Source organism: Pipistrellus kuhlii, unplaced genomic scaffold, assembly GCF_014108245.1.
Source record: "Pipistrellus kuhlii isolate mPipKuh1 unplaced genomic scaffold, mPipKuh1.p scaffold_m20_p_8, whole genome shotgun sequence".
Lineage (NCBI taxonomy): Eukaryota > Metazoa > Chordata > Mammalia > Chiroptera > Vespertilionidae > Pipistrellus > Pipistrellus kuhlii.
This window is the reverse complement of record NW_023425584.1, coordinates 57,739,091-57,756,765: the sequence shown is the minus strand read 5'-3', so window position 1 is coordinate 57,756,765 and position 17,675 is coordinate 57,739,091. Positions and strand designations below refer to the sequence as shown.

General features: G+C 38.8%; 1 protein-coding gene across 7 annotated transcripts in view; it reads left to right on the top strand.

Moving 5' to 3' along the window:
* Positions 1-17,675, top strand: part of FNIP2 (folliculin interacting protein 2) — a 121,305-nt gene that overhangs the window by 30,072 nt on the left and 73,558 nt on the right. For 2 of the 7 annotated variants that reach the window (XM_045576627.1, XM_036424084.2), the window contains exon 1: positions 7,557-8,430. The exons of 2 other annotated variants lie outside the window; for them this stretch is intronic. In XM_045576627.1, the coding sequence (XP_045432583.1) occupies positions 8,255-8,430 (176 nt within the window). In that variant the 5' untranslated portion in view covers positions 7,557-8,254. Of the gene's footprint in view, positions 1-7,556; positions 8,431-17,675 lie in introns of those variants that run through there. 3 more of the 7 variants (XM_036424077.2, XM_036424075.2, XM_036424081.2) reach the window with 2 other exon arrangements.

Genomic DNA, 17,675 nt, shown 5'->3' with positions numbered 1-17,675 from the left:
GCAGGGCAGGGTTCATGGCAAGGTGTCCAACAAGAGCCTGAGTCACTCACAGTGCATGTGACTGGGGCCTTGTCCTCACAGAGGACTGAAGGAGTGAGAATCTAAACCAGGGGTCTTCAAACTTCTCTCATTATGAGAATCACCTGGTGGAGTTGTTAAAACACAGATTCCCGGATCCCAACTATAAGAAGTGCTATCAGGAATCTGTGTTTTAACACCTCCACCAGGTGATTCTCATAATGAGAGAAGTTTGAAGACCCCTGATCTAAACCTTGTAGGTGGCCCAGGGTTTGAGATGTCAGAGAAAGAATTTGACTTATCAGTGATATCCAGCTGCCTCCATTTTAACCTCTTCCCAAATCAGTCCTCAAATGGCAGGCACAGATGTGCACCTCCCGGCAGAGCAGGTGAGGGTGAGTGGTGTGGTTCAGTCAGGAGCAGGGGGGGTTGCCTGGACAGACGGCCTGGCTCTGACATTGACATTGACAAACTACATCATTTGGACCAGTTCCCTAACCTTTCTGTGCTCCGTTCTCCTCATCTGTTAAAAGAAGATATTAGTGCAGTAGTGCTACCAACTTCCAGTGATTAAATGAAACACTTAGAACAATGCCTGGCATGAAGAATAAACAGTTGATAAATCTAACTATTTATTATCTACTCTGTATGCCTGAGTTGGCACCTATTGCCAAATTTCCTGAACGCCTAGCTTGTCAGATGAGTTCAGAAGGCATTAGGGCAAGTATGTTATTTTCTGATTACATACTGAACTGGCATTATGAGGCCGGGACACTACTTAGGTATTTGGAGATCTTCATGGTCATGTTTCTGAAAACAGCTAAGTATTGATAGACTTGATCTTCTTATTTTTATTTTTAAATCCTCACCTGAGACTACGCTTATTGATTTTTAAGGAAAGGGAAAGGGGTAGGGGGAAAACATTGATGTGAAAGAGAACATTGATTGGTTGCCTTCTGTACACACCCCGACCAGGGATTGAACCCACAACCTAGGTGTTTGCACAACCCACAACCTTTTGGTGCATAGGATGACTCTCCAATCAACTGAACCACACCAGCCAGGGCTGATAGATTTGATCTTAATCCTGGATCTTTCTCCAAAGCCCATTTCCCTAAATCACACTGCTTTAAGAAAGCTTTCTCATCCCCTTACCTTTGTCCATGAGTGCTTTTTTTAAAAACAAAAACAAAAACAAAAAACAAACCTCTGTATTGAACTATAATATGTGGACAGAAAAGTGTATATATTTTGTTTGCTGCATATTCATTGCACCAGTGCCTAGATCATGAAATAGTAGTTTACCAGCATCCCATAACCTTTTTTTAAAATACATTTTATTCATTTTTTACAGAGAGGAGGAGAGAGGGACAGAGAGCCAGAAACATAGATGAGAGAGAAACATCGACCAGCCGCCTCCTGCACCGCCCCCACTGGGGATGTGCCTGCAACCAATGTACATGCCCTTGACCAGAATCGAACCTGGGACCTCTCAGTTCGCAGACCGACGCTCTACCATTGAGCCAAACCGGTTTCGGCCCCATAACCTTTTTATATTGCCTTCTGGAGATTATGCTTTGAAAACCCCTGGTACAAAGGCTTATGATCAGCTGTTCATAGGTATATGGAAAATGCATTATGGAAGAAAGGAAATTACAGTAGTCCCCCCCTTATTCATGGTTTTGCTTTCTATGGTTTCAGTTAACCCGTGATCATTTGAATTCTCAACATATTAAATGGAAAATTCCAAAAACAATAAATAAATAAGTTAAATTGCGCTCTGTTCTTAGTAGCATGATGAAATCTGGCACCATCCACTCCATCCCACCTCAGAAGTGAAGCATCCTTTTGTCTGTGTCTCCAGGCTAGACACGCTCCTTGACTGTTAGTCACCTAGTAGCATCTCACTTATCAGATCTCCTATTGTGCTATAGTACCTGTTTTCAAGTAACTATTATTTTACTTAATAATGGCCCCAAAAGCACAAGAAAAGTGGTGCTGGCAATTCAGATATGCCAAAGAAAATCTGTAAAGTGCTTTCTTTAAGTGAAAAGGGGGAAGTTCTCAACTTAATATGGGAAGAAAAATCTCATATGTTTAAGTGGTAAGATATACAGTAAGAATGAATCTTCTGTGAACTTGTGAAGAAGGGAATTTTGCTGTCACACCTCACTCAAACTGAGCAAGTTACAGCTACAGTGGGTGATGAGTACTTAGTTAAGATGGAAAAGGCATTACATTTGTAGGTGAAGACATGACATTGTCATGGCTCAATGATCCTCCTCTGGCATATCATCAGGTCAGTATCATCAGCTTATCACTGTGACACAGTGTCAGCGTTATTCACCGCATGTCACCTAATCACATAGGTACTGTATCATCTCACATCATCACAAGAAGGAAGGTGAGTTTAGCACAGTAAGATACTGTGAGAGAGACCACATTCTCACAACTTTTATTAGAGTATATTTTTATAATTCTTTTTTATCCCCATAGATAAGAGGTGACTACTGTACCCCAATAAGAGGAGGGTCATCTGTGGTGGGTAAAGATCATGAACTGCCACGGCCACTCCTCCATTTATTTTCCCTTTTTTTCTCATTAAGGTAATGTGAATAGGCAGAGAAATATTTTTTATAGAAAGATTTATTAGGTAGGAATAATTAGACTGGGCTTTTGGGGGAACTGTGCTAGGTTTTTCTTTTTTCTCTCGCTTCAAACCCATTTCTTTCAGTTGTGGCTTTTGAGTTAGTTTTACATCATATACATGTTAGTGTTATTAGTGTTATTTATCACCTAAAGAGTGTGAAGTCAAGTGAATGCAGAATTGCGTGAAACTGTTTTAACTTCAATTTTCCCTACTCTGAATCAGTAAGGGAATGGATTTTTTTCTCAGATGCAAAGTGTTTTGGATTGGAGGTGGGTCCCTGAAACACTGCATTGGAAGGATTTGGAAGGAGTCTGGGCACAACAGGAAACAGTGTTCTCATTGATTAGGATTTTGGCCATGGGCAAAGGAGACTAGACTGGCATCTTGAGTCCCAGCTTTTTGCCAGGGATGGTCCAAATTATACTTAGGCTGTTTTTTGTTTTTTTGTTTTTTAAAAAATATATTTTATTGATTTTTTACAGAGAGGAAGAGAGAGGGACAGAGAGCCAGAAACATGAGAGAGAATCATCGATCAGCTGCCTCTTGCACACCCCCCACTGGGGATGTGCCCGCAACCAAGGTACATGCCCTTGATCGGAATCGAATCCAAGACCCTTCAGTGCGCAGGCCGATGCTCTATCCACTGAGCCAAACCGGTTTCAGCAACATACTTAGGCTGTTTTATCAACTTAACATTCTTCTCTAGGACCACTCCGTACCTGAGCTTTGAGATTGGAAGCAGTACAAATACAGCTTAAAAAGTTGAACCCATAGTCCCCCTTTCTGACATAGATCACACGGATGCCAACTACTACTTCCACACTTCTCTGATCCTCCCTTCCAACATTGGGTAAAGTTCATCTGTGTTGTGAAAGTATCTGGTGGCAGCAGCAACAGTTTAGTCAACATGTTAAACTGCAGCGGGGAGTGTGCCAGTCCAGTCACTGAGGCAGATACGTGTCTATCCACTTGTGTAAGCCGGCTGAGCTGTGTGAAGGAAATAGAGAACTTTACCATCAGTGGGGATATAGATAGGGCTGATGATCAGTTTTAATGTGTGCATTATTTAATATTTAAGAGCAGGGTATCCAGCATGCTGATGAGCAATAGCATGAGAGTATGATTCCATTTGGGGGAAAAGACGATTGAGAAAAAGGGAGATTGGATTGAGGTAGAGAACAGAATTTCGGCACCAAAGGTCTAAACATACATTTCTCTTAGGTACTCTATTAGCTGTTGTAATATCTCAGAAGAATGGTTGTGATGTTATAATTATTACTTGTTTTTTCATATATTGAAGAAAAGTTAAGACTCCTACTTAAATATAAGGCAATTTGGAACCATAGAGTGCATAATGGTTGTGGTTTTGATATGCATCACTATTTTATTACATCTTATCAGATTTTGAACTGAAATTATGGGTTATTAAGGGGAAGAACAGGGGAAATGGCATTTTCACTTTTTAAAAGTCTTAAAAGTCCTTTCTGTTAAGATAACATGAGTCACATCAATTGGAGTTGTTAAAATGTCTAAAGGAACTTTTGCTATAATTGTGGGAGAGAGAAAAGTTTCCCCCCATTTTTATTTATACTTTTTCTGGTTGGTCTAATAATTAAATTGACATGAGACATAGTAATAGGAGAAAAGAACCAAACTTGTTATGAATGTACATATAGGGGTTCTGTAGGAATATAGGGCTGAAGGTAAATCAGGCAATTAAGGCTTATATGCAATCTTGAGCTAAGAAGAAAGAGAAGGTAGGTAATTCACAGGTAGATGAGACACAGCAAAACATTGGATAAACAGCCCTGGCCAGGTGGCTCTGTGGGAGCATTGTCCTGAACACCAACAGGCCAACAAATTGTGGGTTCTTAAACTGGACAGGGCACATACCCAGATTGTGGGTTTGATCCCGTCAGGAGGCAACTGATATATCAGATCTCTCTCTCTCTCTCTCTCTCTCTCTCTCTCTCTCTCTCTCTCTCTCTCTCTCTCTCTCTCTCCCTCTCTCTCTCTCCCTCCCTCCCTCTCCCTCCCTCCCTCTCCCTCTTTCCCCCCTTTTCCCTCTCTTCCCCCCTCTCTCCTCCCCTCCCTCCTTCCCTCCCCCCCTTTCTCCCTCTCTCTCTCTTTCCTTACCTCTCTTCCCCTCCGTCCCTCCTTGCCTTCTTCCCTCTCCCATCTCCCTCTCCCGTTCTCTAAAAATCAATAAAAACATATCCTCAGGTGAGGATTGAAAAAACACACAAAGCATTAGGTAAACAAATTCTTTTCAGCCACTCAGAAATAGTAGACTTTGCTAGGTTGCTGTTTGTCACCCTTAATTCATCATATGTTAATGTGATACTCTCTTCCTTTAAGCAGGGTTTCTATCTGAATCCTTTAAGCAGTTCTTTATCCTTAAAAATAGCCAAATAACCAGCTTAAAGTAATTCCCAGAACTCTTTCCCCCCTCATAGTAAATGAGAGAAAGAGGAAGTATGTGCGATTAAACAGTGGCATTAAACTAATCAGAAAGTTGTCTATTGGACACCTACCATGTGTAAAACCTGTAGGAGGCACAAAGGAAAATGTCAAGACTCAGTTTTGATTCTCAAAGAATTTATGATCTAGTTAGGATCATAAGACATGTACACTACTCTTTCACAAAGCAGTTATGTTGAAAGTGTGGTTTTAAAAATTATAGAGGAATTCAAGAGAGAAGATGATCTTCCAGCCTAGGAAGGCTTCCTGGGAAGATGGAATTGTGACCTAGGAAGTGGTTCTCCCTTGTATGGTTCCCAGGCCAATAGCAGCAGCCTCCTGGGAACTTAGAAATCTAAATACTCAGTCTCCACCCCAGCAGTGTTGAATCATAAACCTTGGGGAGAGGACCAGCAGTTCATGTTTATAAAGATGCTAAAGTTATAGCCTTACTCTCCCAAGGAAATGGTGGCTAAAAGGTGTGCTGAATTTAGGGAGAAACGGTGACTGGCCCAGAGTAGGTGTCAAGATGGTTGGCTGAGTGAAGGAAACACTCAGAAGAGGTTTAGGGTTTTCTGTGCCATTTGGTTTCTGTTTAAGGGAATTTTCCCCCAGAGCATTTGATCTTTATTTCATCCAAACATCCTTTGTAACCATGTTGTCATTTTCAGCTCATATTAATCTGATCATTTAAAATGTTTGTATCATCTGGATAGGGGATAAAATTTGTATTTTTATAATAGTATTTGAAGCCTTTGTAAAATATAAAATATCAGAATTATTGAACAGCTTGTGGCTAACTACTAGGTAGATGTAGTATATTCAGAACACATATCTTAAAAGAGGATTTCATGGCATTTTATCAAGTCCTAGATAACTATCTTTTAGAGATTAAAGTTTTTAAATGAAAATTCAGTCTTATACATAAAAAGTGGGATGTCATTCCTACAGTCACTGGTAGACAGCATGTGTCCCAGTGTTTCCTCTCCTTATTTTATGAAATTCAGTTATTGGTATTTTTAAAGACCCCCACCCCATCAACACTGAACTATACTTTTATTTCTCCTGTGTTTTTAGACGGGGCACACCCTAGCTGAATTGAAGATGCTGACTTAGGGCTTCACTGGTGATGGTGAAAGGCTTTACTTTCAGCCTTTGCTCACTGAGCTGCCTTGACCTAAAGTGGAAAAGTTAGGGAAAAATTTGCATAAGTGATCTTCTGATTTTCGGTTAAAAAGACAAAGTGATTTTAAAGACAGTTCAAGGGGGGGGGGGCACGTTGCGAGAGAAGAACCCATGATCACACTCTGGCCATAAAGTTAAGCTTTAAGTTTAAAATGTGTTCTCCTTTCTGGAAAAATGAACCCATTTTTTCTCCTAATGTAGTTTTATCTTGGCACTATCCATTTAGCATGTTCCACAGAGCAGTCTAGTTGCTATTGTAGGTGTGTGTAATCTTTGTTTCTCAGAGGAGGAGATATTTAAGATCTTTTGGGGGTTTGTTATAGAGGGACTTCAGGGTCACGCACATAATAAAGTCTTAAGGTAATAGAGACCTCTACCACAGTATCATGAGATTGTTCTCACACTTGTGAAGTGAAATACAGCTGCTATGTATAAAGATGCATTTAAAACCTTCTGAAACTAAAGACTCAGCCAAGTGTTCATCTGATATTAGGAATCTGTTAATATTTTCTTCAGCCAAAATCAAGGATGAGGAAGAGGGAAAGGAATTGAGACAATCCTTTTATTTAGTAGTTATTTATTATCAAGATTTGACCTGTATTTTAAGGGCCTATGCTTTACTTCTAAAAGAAAATTTATTTTTTCCTTGAACTCACAGTAGTGTAGAACAGTGTTTTTCAACCTTTTTTGGGCAAAGGCACACTTGTTACATGAAAAAAATCACGAGGCACACCACCATTAGAAAATGTTAAAAAATTTAACTCTGTGCCTATATTGACTATATATAAAGTAATTCTCTTGAATAGGAATCAAATAAACACAAAGAAAGTATTTTATAATTACTTTATTATGAAATATTAAGTAAACAAAATAGTGAAAAATTATAAAATTCTTGTCTTGTCTGCACCTACGGCACACCAGGCAACATGTGTGCCGTGGAACAGCGGTTGAAAAACGCTGGTGTAGAAAAATCACATTAATTTAAAAACATTATTCTCAATTTACAGATGAAGAATGTTAGGGTCAGAACTTAAATTTGAAATGCTTTTGTTCTTTGTTCTGGTAGTCAAGACTTTCTCAACATAAATATGCCCAGGAATCAGGAATTCAGTGCAAGAGTTTTGAGGGTTTATGGCGTCCCACTTATTACTTTTTTTTTTTTTTTTTTACTAATATATAGATACATAATATCCATATATTAGTTTACAGTATGTATTTGGTATTAAAGCAAGCATGTGTCCCTACTCTGCCAGCCCTAAGCCATCTTCTATACATTAAGCCCTACATTTATCTGTTGTGGGTAACCACCCTCTTTCACTTGCCATGGGCAGAGTTTTGCAAGGTTGCAGAGTAAGACCTGTCAGCTGACGCTTGCTCACATGAGAGCCATTAGGAGGGTGATGTGACCAATGTCAGAACAACCTTGCAGCTGAAGGCAAGCCACTGCATTTGCCCAGAGCCATATGAATAGGTCTTGTGACTGAATACTTTACTACTGCATAATCTCCAACAGAGGAGCACAGATGAAGTGGGTCAGTCCAGGCTGCTCAACCTGTTGAGGACTTTACTTTTGCTAACAGGAGCACAAGCTTAGGAACAAAAGTAGGAAGTGGGAGTTGGGCTTATCTGTTTATATTGAGTTTGCTGAGAGCATGTTTTATAACGTGATGGATGCATCTGACTTCCTAAATCTTTGGCGGGCTTAATTTACGTAACAAATGAATGTTCCTTTTTTTTTTCTTCTTCCTAAAAAAAAAAAAGAGGAATTTGTATGCTGCCCAGTAGCTTGTCTCACCTACTGTATCATAGCGAGTGCAATGATCATTTAGAGTGGCTGGTCACTTCGGAATATTCCTCAAACAACAAAGGCTCTCCAGCATTTGTGTCCAAATCCATGTTGATAGTCAGGACAAACCGGAAGGAGGCTAAACGGCACAGGAGATGTGTGGAGGCACAGCGAAGACCACAAACCGGCCCCCTGGCCAGCAGGATCCAGCCAGTTATGTGAGTGATGCTGTTTCTGATGCTGGGAGGACTTGCAAGACACTTTTCTGCTCAAAGATTCGAAAACGTGCCAGGGTAGGAAGGGGCACTATTCACAAGGAACTCGACAGCAGGTTTGAAATTTTAATTCTATTTCAAAATCTAAGTGAAAATTTAATTCACTGTGTACCAGGATGGTATTATAATGAACTATTTAAATAATGATGCTTATCTAAAAAGAGTAACATACTTGCTATATTCTTTTTAGGTTAATTATTGCATTCATTTTAGAAGAATTAATTAATTTTATTAGAAGTTCTTAATTGAAGCATTCTTTGTAAAGAATTTTATTGCCATGCCAAGACTGGTTTGGTTCAGTGGATAGAGCATTGGCCTGCGGACTGAAAGGTCCCAGGTTCGATTCCGGTCAAGGGCATGTACATTGGTTGCAGGCACATCCCCAATGGGGGGTGTGCAGGAGGCAGCCGATAGATGATTCTCTCTCATTGATGTTTCTAACTCTCTAACCCTCTCTCTCTTCCTTTCTGTAAAAAATCAATAAAATATATATTTTTTAAAAGAATTTTATTGCCCTATTAATGAAAAGGAAAAAATCCTTTGAGAATTACAGACATTCTAAAATATAATGTAGATAGGTAGGTAGTAAGGAAAGCCATAAATATATTTATTGGTTGGTTTAAAATATTTCAGGGTATAGTTTCTGTCATATAAAAAACTTTGTCTTTCTTTAGTAGAAATTTAATAAAATGGTAAAGAGTCCATTCCAGTATAAGAACCCAGTAGGTTGGAGAGATAGGGAGAAGTGTGGAAATCATTTTATGGATATTGGGTCACATGCTGTCCACTCAATTAAAGAGTTAAATATGTAGAACAACCTTGGTAGGGGTAATGAATAATATGGTACATTAGGAAAATACATTTGAGTGCTAGATAAGAACTTCACTTTTATATTATCTATTTTTTTATCTGTTTCTTATCAAGAAAGGACAGCTGAGTGAAAGAAAGGAGTGATGGATTAGCATTCATTTTACCTGGATCTTGAACCCTGTTCTGGTTTCACTTGATCCCCAGCTCTGCTGTCCAAGATCCTTGTAATATTGGGCAAATATCCCAGCTTTTGTGGGTCTCACTCTCTCCTGCTAAGCTATGTAGCTGGTTCAGATGATTTAAAAAACTTTTTCTTCTTCAGAGATTCGGAGATGTAGCATCAGGAAATTTTGTATTCCCTATTTCTTTTATTCATACAGTTCTAGATTTCCCAAATAGATATTTCAGGGAAGGAGGTAGTATCCCCAAAAGAACATGCAGGGCCACCCCAATAATTTAAAAAACAAAACAAAAAACTTACAAGTTTTGACTATGTACTTACATTTCTCACTTTCTGTGAACTTACTATTCTTTGGTAGATTTTAATAATTTTCATTTAAACAACACTTTAAACTTAATAAAGCATGTTCATGTCCACTATCTCCCCTCCCCCCTTTTTAAAACAAAACAAAACAAAAACTTGTTAGATATCCACTATCTTCTTTCACTTTTTTAACTTACATTTACTTCTCTGATGCTGAGTGTTGTTGTTTTGAGAATTCTATAAAATGATGACATATACTTGTCAATTAATTGGAATTCATCTCCAGACAGAACAGTTGTGTTGGTAGACCTCATCCACTTTCTGTTCCCTTTCCTACAATCTTGAAACCATATTTGTTATTTGCAGTATTATATTTGCTTTCCTGAATTTATTTAGGACTTGGGCCAGTCTCAAGGGTAGAGTGAATTATTGACAGGAACTTGCCCTGTAAGGATCGGGCTCCAAAGTGCTCACGAGTTATCTATTTGTCCAAGTCAGGTGGCAGTCAGTTAGGTATGACTTCCAACTTCTTTGCTCTTGGGTATCTTAAATCAATATTTTCAATTCATGATGGGCATCCCACAAGTGACAGACTGTCTTAAGTTACATGCAGATTTTTTTTTACTGCATCTGCGTTATTCTACACTATAATATAGGGGTTAAGTATACTAGTAGTTTGTTTCCACCACTGCCCCTTAATGATTTTCCAATTATTCAGAGTTGATGAGAAAGATTCCATAATATATTGGAGTCATGTTGGATACCTAGTAGTTAGCCACAGTGTAAGACTGACACAGATCAGTGCAGAAACAGCCCAGTGTATGTATCTAGTTTGTTGCGAAAGTTTTAAAAATTAAGTTATTATATTACAGCTTTGCGAGATGACATTTTAAGAAAGAAGACTGGAAGCAATTATTTGAAGACTGCACAATATACCTAGATTTCAGAGTTATGAGATCTGAATTGAGTTTTATCAAAAAAATTTTTATTGACAAACCATTTAAAATGCCTCATCAAACTCTTTAGGTTTTTATTCATTGTTATTTTGTGAAATAAATTGAACCCCCATTGCTGTCATTCTAGAGAATAATGAGGATGGAAGTGAAGATACAGAGGACAAACTTCTTTCCTGAAGTGTTTCATTCCACATGAACCATAATTGGGAAGATTAAAATGTCGCAACAAACTAGATACATACACTGGGCTGTTTATAAGAGTAATGGGGGAGTATTTGCCAAGCTTATCTGTGATCATTGTTTCTCCCATGGCAGGAGAAATCTGACATAACCTTGTCTTTGCAAGTATACCATACACACACTATACAGGAACTGAAACTAAGCACTTCAGAGTCAACTGTGCTTTAAGTTTCATATCTTAAAAAGGGATTCAGAAGAGATTCTTTGTACTGTTTTGGAATCACCAGGCTGGAAGGAGTAGAAGAATTAATGAATGTAAATATCCAACTTCTCTACAATTTGGATGAACTAATTCTACTTTAAAAAAAAAAAAAAAAGGAAAGAAGTAAAGAGAGAAGAGAGGGAGAGAGGGAGGAAGGGTGGGGAGGAGGGAGGGAGGGAGGGAGGGAGGGAGGGAGGGAGGAAGGAAGGAAGGAAGGAAGGAAGGAAGGAAGGAAGGAAGGAAGGAAGGAGGGAAGGAGGGAAGGAAGGAGGGAAGGAGGGAAGGAAGGAGGGAAGGAGGGAAGAAAGGACGAGCTATAGATAGAGCTGCAGTTGCTTACCAAGAAAGTAAGTACAGAACCTAGGGTCCGTTTTCCCCTAGTGAACTACTTCACATAAATGAACTGAACATGATTTTACTACCAGTTTTATTTATAGTAGTTAGGATTACTGACTAGGAAACACAAAAATAGTCACTGATTTAGAGTTGTGTGAAGGCAACAGACCAAAGAACTCTGAAGATTTTAGTAAAAGGCTGTTAAAGTCTGATGCAAGTTGTAGAGGTGGGGAGAGTGTTTTCTCATTGTGTCCTTCACTTAGAAACAGTGTGTGAAAACCTTTCTGCTTTGATACTATTAGAAAATGTAGCTGTTGGACAGGTTAAATAAATTGAGCAGAGAGAAGCTGCAAACCCTGGTCAGCTGATGGTCTTGTGCTTCCTGACAAGCTTCACAGGAAGGTTGTAAATTGTGGGGCGTGACTCTTTTAGATGCATTGCGTGCGTATTGCTGTCACAAGTTCTCCTACCCTTCCTGCATGCCTTCCCTTTTCACTGATTTTAGGGCCATGTTAAAAAAGTTTATTTCTATCAGTTGATAGTTGGGATTCAGAGGTGTAATTTAAGAATGACGGAGTGAATGAATGAAGGACTGCAGTGGTAACTTAGTATTGCTGCAGAGTCATGTGTGATTTAGGTTTAAGTAACATTTATCTTTTCCCTCTGAGACAATCTCTCTTTTTAGGGATGAATCAGAGCAGTCTTACTACAGAGTTTTAAAGTGAGTATTAACTTGCTTCATAGGAACTGACAACTGACATAAATTTTTATCCGGGTCTTATTTGAAGTATTGATGGCATAACAGGGTAAAGTCCTAGTTGTTAGTCACCATAACTAATTGTTTCCAGAATGACAGTGTTCCAGACAGAAAACAAGATTACTCCAGCCACAGGGTCTGCAGGCCATTGGGCCTGTTGGAGGCATTTTTTCCTCACGTTTGAGCTCAGCCGAATGCTGAACTGGAATACTCATTGACCTAATCCACAGTTCCTGGTGCTCCTGTTACGGCTTCTGTTGTGAGTCAGACTGTGGCTTAGCCTTATCCTTTTTTTTTTTTTTTTTTTTTTTTAAATATATTTTATTGATTTTGTACAGAGAGGAAGGGAGAGAGATAGAGAGTTAGAAACATCGATGGGAGAGAGTCATCGATCAGCTGCCTCTTGCACACCCCCTACTGGGGATATGCCCGCAACCAAGGTACATGCCCTTGACCGGAATCGAACCCGGGACCCTTCAGTCCCCAAGCCGACACTCTATCCATTGAGCCAAACCGGTTTCGGCATAGCCTTATCCTTTTATTGGTACAGTAACAAAAGCTGAATAACTCCTGAATAGTGATGTAGGAAGCCCCGGTGGGAATTGGTGAGTGCAGCAATAACCTGTGACCCCATATAAGATTACAGTGAAACTGCCAGTCAAAAGGGATCCAGCTTGTGGGCTCTAGAAAAACCAGGGTTCCTGGCAACTCTCTTCCCTTTCTATGGGATCCAAGTTTATATGAAATGTTGGTTATCAGATACCCATTCATCCATTTAATGTTTATATATTGAAGAGTTCAGTCCTCTTATTGATTTAGAAAAAGTAAATAAAAAACCTATTCTCAGGTCTTTACAGAACAGATATGAAATAAAAATCCTGTCTTTTTCACTATGCCATTTCCTTTTACTTTTGTGCCTTACCCTGTCCACAGGCCAATAAACAAAGAAAGAAAGAACTTAGTAAAGCTATGATAGTTTTTCCACTTACTGATTTTTTTAAATTCAACTTTCACAAATGAGACCCCAGGCTATAGTACCCGATATCGTAGGAGCACCTTTGATCTAGGGGCCTTTTCTACCTTCATGATATGGCCTGAGGATTCATCTCTGCCTTCAGCTCACTGTGTCTTTGGAAACATCCCCTCATGGATCTGGGTTTCTATTTTCTCTTCTAAAAAATATAAACAAAACAAAAGTGGTAGATTGGGTCAGTGATCCCCAAATATGTAAAGTGACTTCAGATCCATTGGACAACATGCCTGGATGTGGAGCCTGTGAAGTTTTGCTAATTAAAAAATATATATATATTTTTTAAAAACACACACTACACAGAGCTTCTAAGGAAATTCATATAAGTGGTGTCGGAAGTCCCTTGTAACTCTAATATTGTGATTCTCTTTCACTGACCAATGAGACCCAGAGATGTAAGGAAAATATGAAGACCTTGGGTAATCAAAGGAGTCAAAACTATCTCAGTGGTATTCAAGTGGTATTCAAGTGGTATTTGAGAAAATTTGAAGAACTAATTGGCTTTGTTAAGCAATCCCGGAATCAGACAGCATCTCATCTAGCAGGTAGAGAGAAGTCCCAAAGGCTGTACAGTCTGAAAGGCTATAGGCAGAACTGGGCAGGGCAAGAATGTTATTTACGTAGCAAAAGAAAAGAAAGGATTGTTTCAGGCAAGGTTACCTTCCTTTGGGTGGAGGTAGTCTTGTCTGACAAATGGATTCAGTTTCCTTTAGGGGAAGGGTGGAGAGGGCCCATGGACCAGTGATTGGTGCTGACTAGGAAATTTCAGATTGACCAATTAAGGTTATATTCCTGGAGAAGATTGAACTGCATTTAGGTCAGCTACTAAGTCTAGGTTTGGTGTCATGAGCTTTAGCACAAATGACCCCATGTTGGGCTTGTGGTTTTTCTCTTTTAACAGTGGTCACCTTTTTCCATGTGAGGGAACAGACCATGTGGTTATTTAAGTGAGTGTATTTTCAAGAGGGAATAGCATACAGAGATCCTAAGGCAGGAACATGCTTGTTATGTGCCTGTTTCTTCTACCCTTCTAAATTCCAGCTGGTCAAATAATTCAAATGACACATAGGAGATTTACAGGAGAAAATAAAATTTTAATAACGTGTATATGGGAAATTCACATAAGCATGAAAAGTCTAGATATTAGGGAAACTGAAGTGTGTATGTTATTCAGAATTGAGGAGAAAGTAAGGCAGTTCACAGAGAGATGAAGAGAGTTCATGTTCAGTAAGCAAATGTATATTGATTATCTTGAAATAGTGGGACACAGAGAAGACTTTGGTCAAATGGGCTTTGCTAGGTTCTTCCCTGTCTATCACACTCAGTTCATACTAAAACATAGTTGTCTGTGATGATAACTTGCTTTCTGGAGAAATTCTTTTAGGCAGTTAGGGGGGAAGGTTAAAGATTTTTCCCGAGGTTTTTATTTCTTAAAAATAACCAGCATAAAATAATCAAATCCCAAAGAGACATGTTTTGAGGAGACAAACGCAGTTCCTCATACACTCTAAAGAGAAAAATGTTGCCCAAGGACAAAGATGATTTGGACTCAGAGAGTAAATGGTTCTTTGTGGGAACATCAGTGAGGCTGAGGAGTGCTAGTAGACGGGGTTATCACACTGTGATATGAGAGGCCGGTAGAGGTGGCCTGCCCCCTAATATCTCTCCCATTGGCCCTTGCTTGATAACAAAAATTCCTGCTATTAGAACCTCATTTCTTTGTAGTTAAGCCTTAATCTCTCAGGGCAGTAACTGATACCTTAGAAGGAACTAAAAGAAAACTTGTTCCTCTCTCAGGGAGAACAAGATCACATGAGAGGATTCGGTGTGCTCTGTAGAGCAGGGTGTGAGGACTGACCTTATCCTTTCCAGCTGGGTGGGCAGGGCTGAGGGAGACCATCTGTAATTGTGCTGAACAGGGCCAAGACTTTTGGTGGCTATATCCAAAGCTCAAATAATGTGCCCGTGGTGTTCATCTTCACAGGGAAGTCTCTGGCAGACTATAACAGACTAAAATGATCTTCAGAGAATGCTCCCATCACAGACTTTAAGACTAATGCTTATTATTAAAAGTTTCTGTATTTTAATTGACAGTTGATTTTTTTTTTTCCTTTTAAAAGACTATTTTTGCAGAGCTGTTTTAGGTTTACAGCAGAATTGAGCAAAAAATACAGAGTTCCTGTCTACTATATATCCTACACACTCACAGCCTCCCCTGCTGTCAACATCTCACACCAGAGTGGTGCATTTGTTACAACAGATAGACTTACACTGACACATCATAATCACCCAAAACCATATTTTCATTAGGGTTCACTCTTGGTGATGTACATTCTATGGATTTTGACAAATGCATGAAATGCATTAATTAATATAGTATTGTACAGAGTAGTTTCACTGCCCTAAAACTCCTCTGTGCTCTGCCCATTCATCTCTCCCTAGTCCCAGGCAACCCTGACGTTTTTACTGTTTCCATAGTTTTGCTTTTTATAGATGTCTTTCGGTTGGAATCAGTATGTAGCCTTTCCTGATTGGCTTCTTTAACTTAGTAATTGTATTAAAGATTTCTACATGTTTTTTCATGGCTTAATAACTCATTTCTTTTTGGCACCAAGTAATATTCCGTCGTCTTGATGTAGCACCATTTATTTATCCATTTACCTACTGAAGGACATCTTGTTTGCTACCAACTGTTGGCAGTTATGCTGTAAGCATCCTGTGCAGGTCTTTGTGTGGACATAACTTTTACCCCTTAGGATATATATCAAGGAGTATGGTTGCTGGATCATAAGGTAAAAGTTTGTTTAGTTTTGTTGTAAGAAACTGCCAAACTTCCAAAGTGGCTGTACCATTTCATTTCCCCCCACCAATGAATAACTGTTCCTGTTAGTCCACATCCTTGTCAGTGTTTGGTTTTGTTATTGTTCTGGATTTTGACCATTCTAATCGGTCTGTAGTGGTATCTTACTGTTTTTATTTGTTTTTCTCTAATGACATAAGATGTGGAATATCATTTGCCATATATATATATATATATATATATATATATATATATGTATATATGTGTGTGTGTGTGTGTGTGTGTGTGTGTGTGTGTGTATTTTTTTTTCTTCCTGAGGTGTCTGTTTAGTTTCCCCCCCACTTTTTTTCTTTTTTTTTAAATTTTTTTTTTAATTGATTTTTTACAGAGAGAAAGAGGGATAGAGAGTTAGAAACATTGATGAAAGAGAATCATCGATCACCTGCCTCTTGCACACCCCTACTGGGGATGTGCCCACAACCAAGGTACATGCCCTTGACCAGAATCGAACCCAGTACCTTTCAGTATAGGTTTGAAAGGACCAGGCCATTCATAAGCAAAAACCTCTGTGCACAGCTTGGATGCGGCAAAGTCTGAGTGGAGCAAATAGCAATGGCTTCTCGTCAGCCCTTCCTTTTCTTTTTAAATACCTCCATCTTTTTCTTAAATATGTTTTCTGACTATCAAAATAATACAATTTTATTACAAACAGAAAATGCAAACAAATATAAAATACGAAAACCCAAATTACCCATACTGCTATCACGTAAATTTTGCTACTATAAACATTTTTGTTTATTTCCTTGCAGTTCTTTCTTGATATAGATATGTTACATTGTATTAACTGAATCATATTGTATATCAAGTTATACAATCTGCTTTTTTTTTTATTCTGTGATACCATGACATTTCCCCCATGTTATTAAAGTGTTTTTGAGAACAATTTGTAATGACTTTGTAGTATCTTCTTAAGTGGGTTCAAAAAGCTTGGAGTGTGTTCTGCTAATGGGTATTCAGATTTCCAGTTATTGTATATTGCAGACAATGGCCCAATTTTTGTTCAAATTTCTGACAGGTTCTTGGGAGGAAATTTTTCTTGTAGGAAATTTGAAGGAGACCCTTTTTTTATTCCTCAATGGAAATTGAAAATTGAGAAAGAAATTGGTCAGGTAGATGGAAATCAAAATACCTATATTTGGAAAACTGCTAGCATATTGAACAACAAGGGTCTGCCTAGTAATGAACCTCAAAATTAGACTAGTTTGCCCACCCCGTCCTGAGCAGCCTAGCACACTCACAGACCTTGCCACAAAGGGGCTTACCGCTCTAAAAGTTGATATTCAGGAGCTGATGATCACATCAGCATGTGTATGCTGTGCAGTTAGATAGATGCCCATAAATACGGGGAAATTTACCATTCAGAATTTCTTCTTCCCCTGGGAAGGAGCATGTGAGGTGAAGAGCAGTCAGCAATGTTAGTCTTCAGGATTGTGCCTCTACTGGTAGGAAACCTGAAGCAAAAGTAAGGAGACCCCCAACTCTTTCATAGGTTAAATCACTACCTAAAGGGTATGTATATGAGTGGATTTTTTTTTTTTACATTTAAAAAAAGTATTTTTCTATATGCCTTTAGAGATAATGCATTCACTTGGTTCAACAATAAAAATTATATATTTGAAATATATT